Source organism: Ruditapes philippinarum, unplaced genomic scaffold, assembly GCF_026571515.1.
Source record: "Ruditapes philippinarum isolate M1 unplaced genomic scaffold, ASM2657151v2 ctg25670_1_1_1_1, whole genome shotgun sequence".
Lineage (NCBI taxonomy): Eukaryota > Metazoa > Mollusca > Bivalvia > Venerida > Veneridae > Ruditapes > Ruditapes philippinarum.
In genome coordinates, this window is record NW_026863558.1 from 1,858 (window position 1) to 7,632 (window position 5,775).

Genomic DNA, 5,775 nt, shown 5'->3' on the forward strand with positions numbered 1-5,775 from the left:
CATTGCCAATATAACATTATCATGTCTTACAAAACAATAAACTGAAAAATGAAACATTACTAACCAGTGTTGCAGGTTCTGTGTTGCACCTTCTCACAAATGTCACATGTGACGGCATGTTGTAAAGGACGAACAGTATCCTCGCACGCAATACACAAAACGGACATTATCATTTAATGAATTATCATTTAATAAAGTAATATGATTATGAGAAATAAACACACAAAAAAGTCTGTAATACTATTCCTTCACTATTTATGAGGCAATATAATAGGAAACACGCTTAATTTTAATAAAACTGAATTGATGTAGAAAATACGCGTTTTTATGTATAAGAGCATGAAAACTGCACGTCACGGGTAAAAAACGTTTGTAAGGATATATTAGGGATGCCAGAAGCAGACACATACCTGATTGAACGTGCGCAGAGAATCGGGAAAAAAGGAAGTAAACCCCGTCCGATCCTCGTGTCGTACCATTACTTTGCGGAACGTGAAGCTGTGAGGCTTAAATCTTACGATAAAAGCGGGGAATTGAGAGCCGCCGGCGTCGGAATTGGGATACAGCTACCGAAAGCTATCAGGGATGCGAGAAAACCATTGTATGACGTCATGGAAAATGCAAAAAAGGCTGGAAAGACGGTAAGATTCGTTGGCAAGAACCTATTCATTAACGGCAAGCTATATAAACCCGAGGGCATGGAACATTAGAGGTGTCCAGAAGAGGCTGAATTAACAATTTTATCGTGGAATATCAATAGACTCTTAAGAAAAATCACAGATCCTGACTTTTTGTGTTACATTGAAAACTTTGACGTTGTTTGTTTAAGTGAAACTTGGATATCTAATCAAAATATTTGTAATATTGATATTCGTGGTTTCTGTAGTTTTCATATGTCTGGAAATAAGTCAAAGGGTACATCAAAAGGACGATTTAGTGGAGGTATTACTATTTATTTTAAAGAAAAATTTAAGCGTTATATTAGTGTTGTAGAGCAAAACCAACATGGAATATGTTGGTTAAAACTTTCTGCTAAATTGTTTTCTGATAACCGTGATGTATATATATGCCATACTTATTTTCCACCTAGTAGCTCTAAATTAGTGAGAACTTCTGATTTTTGATTTCTTTGATCAGCTAGAACTTGACATTTTGATATATAATAACCTAGGAAAAATATATGTCACAGGTGACCTGAATAGCAGAGTTGCTGATGCTGAAGATTTTATTACTTATGATAAATATTTAGATCAAAATACCGATTTTTTAAATATTAATCCAAATATCTCTATACGTGTGAACAAAGATAAGGTCATAGATCATAACGGCAAGCGATTAATCGATTTATGTAAGTCCACGGGTTTTTTAATAGCTAACGGTCGCGTTTTTAATGAACCTGGCGATTACACTTTTTGTTCCGGTCAAGGCTTAAGCACTGTTGATTACCTTTTATTGAACTATGCCGATTTCGAAAATATAACATTCTTCGAAATAGCAGAGTTCAATGAATTCTCGGATCATGCTCCAATTTTGTTTACTCTTGCACGGATTGCTAGCGATCCAATAGATTGCGAAACAGTTTCGAATACAAATACGGAATATCAGAGCGGAAAAATTATTTGGGACAATGAAAAGATTATCTCGTTCACATCGCATGTCATTAACAATCGTGACGTCATAAATAATTTAGCAGACGACATTTCATTTTCACCGATTGACATCGTAGTTGACGGGTTTACAAATTTACTAAATGACTGTACACGCGCGACATTCGGAAAACCTTCCGAAACTCGTACCAATAAACCTAGGAAATATTGTAATAAAAAAAAAGAATGGTTCGATGAAAACTGCCAATTGTCAAAATTGAATTTTAAATCAGCAAGAAATATTTTTAATAGAGATAAAAATGACGCTAACCGATCTAGATTTATTCAAGCGAGAACATCTTATAATAGGGCGAAAAAAAAGGCACGGCGTAAATATAAATTGAAAGAAGGACATAACATAAGTAATTTAGCTAAATCACAACCGAAATCTTTTTGGAAAAAGATAAAAAAATATACGAAAAATAAATCGCAGAAGGCAGATAATTTAAATATAAGTAGTTTATTTGATCATTTTAAAACAATGTTTGGGAGCGATCAAATGCAAAACGAAAATAGGGATCCTGTTTTGAATATCGGACAAATAGATAACGATTTAGACCTGCCATTCACTGAGTCTGAAATAAAATCAGCGATTTTCTCGCAAAATAATGACAAAAGTCCAGGCTTAGACAACTTAACAAGTGAAATATTCAAACACAGTTATGAGCATATTTCACATTTTCTCATTAAACTTTACAATAGAATGTTAAATAATGGCGAATATCCTACTTCTTGGGGAAATGGTAATATTACGCCAGTTTACAAAAAAGGGGAGATAAACGAGGCAAAAAAATATCGTGGTATAACTTTGATTAACGTCCTTGCTAAAATATATTCTCAATTGCTATTAAATCGATTAACAAAATGGTCAAATAAATATGAAAAACTTGACGATAAACAATTTGGTTTTCAAAAAGGGAAATCAATTATAGATTGTATTTTTATTTTGCACTCAATAATAAACAAAGTGCTGGACTCAGGGCAAAAACTTTATTGTGTATTTATCGATTACATGCAATGTTTCGACAAAATAGATAGGGCATTTCTTTTTAACAAGTTACTGGCAGAAAACGTTAGTGGAAAATTTGTACAGGCTCTAAGATCAATGTATACGGTTGTTAGGTCATGCGTGCGGTTTAACTCCCAGATGTCTGATTTTTTCAGCTCTGATATAGGCTTGAAGCAAGGGGACCCCAGTTCCCCTCTGCTGTACATGTTTTTCGTAAATGACATTTCTCAAAACATAAACACAAACATCGATGACATTTTTACTGTGAATGAACTACAATATTTTCTGTTACTATATGCCGACGATCAAGCACTATTCGCCAAATCTCCGACCAGCCTTCAATCAATGATAGATGATCTAGTGAACTATTGCGGACGGTGGGGGTTGGAAATAAATATTTCCAAAACAAAAGCAATGGTTTTTGAAAAAGGTCGCGCTACTCATCAAAACTTCCATATCAATGGTACGCCAATCGAGACAGTCACATCTTTTAAATACTTGGGCATTAATTTGTTTAAAAATGGTAATTGGTACCGTACGCAAAAATGTATAGCAGAGCATGCTTCTAGGTCCCTATACGGTTTAATATCTATTTTAAATAACATTGAATTACCTGTGAAACAGATCCTTCAATTATTTGATAGTCTCGTTGGTTCGATCCTCCATTTTGGTTCGGAAGTATGGGGAATGCACGGAAGCAACAGACGTGGAATTAGTTCACACAAAATTTTTACGTCGAATCTTATGCGTTAAACGTTCCACAAATTTATCCGCTCTCTACGGTGAGCTAGGGCGCATGCCACTCTTGGTTTACAGAAAAATCAACATAATAAAGTACTGGGTGAAAATTTTAAAACTTCCAGATAACTCATTGGTTAAAAAAACGTACATTTTTCTTAAGTCAGATGTTGAAAACGGGGTAGATTATAGAGGAAAAATTGGGCCGGCCAAGTAAAAAGTATACTGGAAACACATGGATTAAGTTACATTTGGGACCAACAAGAATTTGTTGATATTCCATTCCAAATGATTAAGCAACGTATCTTTGACGCGTACTTACAACGCTGGTATAGCGATATAAATAATTCCACGCGTTTAGAGTCTTACTGCATATTCAAACATAGTTTTAAAGTCGAATCATATTTAAATTGTTCTTTAGAGTCAAAATACAAAATAGCCCTCTCAAAATTTAGAACCTCCTCCCACAACTTGTTTATCGAAACAGGTCGCTATGACAACACGCTGCGTGAACGACGTATTTGTAAATCGTGCACAATGAATGTAGTGGAAAATGAGTTCCATTTTTTACTTGCCTGTCCTAATTACCGCGAACTCCGAAAAAAATATCTTAAACCATATTTCTGCCGATGGCCAACAATAAATAAGTTTGAACTTCTAATGAATTCTAAATCAAAAAAATCTATTTCCCAACTAGCAAAATTCGTTTTCTTTGCAGATAAAATCCGCGTTTCGTAGACACCTGAAGAAAATATCTCACAAAAAATTGTATTTGTTTCAAGACTTTGTAAAATATCTAACACAAAATTATATTTGTTAAAACAATTTGTATGCTGTTTTCTCTTTTGGATATGTTTTCATTTGCCAATGTATATATTTGTATGTGCTATAAGCATTGTAAAATGTTTAATGCAATAAAGATATTGAATTGAATTGTATATCTTCACAAGTTTGAGTAAATGATATGAATAAAAAATGTGTGAAAGTAATTAGCAAAGACTTTCTATAACATCAAAGATTATTTGTTACGCACGATGTTATATATCTAAAAAATGATTGTTACTTAATGTGCTAATGACGTAATTAGAAATTAGCACCATTACATTAAACCACGGGACTTTAATCCGATTTTAGTCAATAATTAAACAAATAAAAACTGTGATTTGTTTGTTAATCACCAAAATCAAATTTATAAAAATGTAAATTTTGCAACTAATATTTCAAAAAAACATATAAATTTAAAGAAAAACTTAAATATTATATAAAAGTCTTACAATATTTTCAAAATATATTTACGGTTCTTTTAAAGTCCAACATTTAAAACAGGGGTCGAAATGTCTTAGTCAGTAGAGGTCGAAAAGTCATCTTACAAGGGGTCGAGAAGTCAAGGGGTCTAGATGTCTTACTTCCCATAGAAAACATAACTTTGTATTCACATTGAAAACATGAAAGTGTAGAACAATGGATAGTTTTTATATTTATCCCAAATTTATTCCAAAGAAACTATCACCGGCTATAACATCATGATCACGTGAACTTTACTTTCAAACGGTATGTCTCGTCTGTCTGCATTTACTATAAATTTGAACAAATGTCATTTGTTTACTGTCATGTTTTTGACATACAAGCACTCAAGGGAAAGTTCAGACATTTAATAAGGTCGATGAGAGATCGTTTCCGCCTCTGGTACTTGAAACTTTTTTATGGGGATATATATTTTTAATGCAAGGATGGCTGTCTTACGATAACAGGCCGTTTCTAATAATTTTGAACTACATTATGTCAAATGAGTAATAGTAAATCAAATGAATTGAAATTACATATAGTCGTAATCTCACCCTAAAGAACGTGTTCAGTATCGCGCTTTCCGGTTGCAGTACATTATTTTCAACATAGAAGATTATTTGTGGGGAAGACAGGTAGTTTTTTATTACTTCGGTCTATGCTACAAGTTTCATAAGGATGATTTTGTGCTTCGCCTGTAGGGAACTTGATCCGGCATCTAGTCATATATTTCCGCTGTATCATTTACATGTATATTGGCTCATGAATGTATAAAATTGACAATTTGAAAATTCAAATCGAGAGGAGACCAACGCATTTTTCCCCATTCTGACATTACTTAAGTATGCCTACAAAATATCAAAATGTTTTGACAATTAAGTATTAAAGATATATGAAAGAAAATATTGGTATACGGTTAAAAAATTAATGAACAAGTAAAAGTTTCTATGTTTGTTTTTATCAGTATCTCGAATCTTACACTATGTATAACAGCATTGGTCATTAAATTCCGTTAGTTATGTGCAAGTGACCTATTTCTTCCGGGTAAAAGTACAATACTTGTTAATAATTGCATTTGATGATTTTCCGCTTGAACTT

General features: G+C 33.1%; 1 protein-coding gene across 1 annotated transcript; it reads left to right on the forward strand.

Annotated features, from left to right (window-relative positions):
* Nucleotides 1-341: 341 nt before the first annotated feature.
* On the forward strand, nucleotides 342-1,090 carry LOC132722497 (uncharacterized; the record flags this gene model as incomplete). Its single annotated transcript, XM_060707005.1, is given in 1 exon segment — nucleotides 342-1,090. A coding segment is annotated over 1 exon segment (369 nt), but the record flags the coding sequence as incomplete, so codon positions are not given.
* Between the last annotated feature and the right edge of the window lie 4,685 nt (nucleotides 1,091-5,775).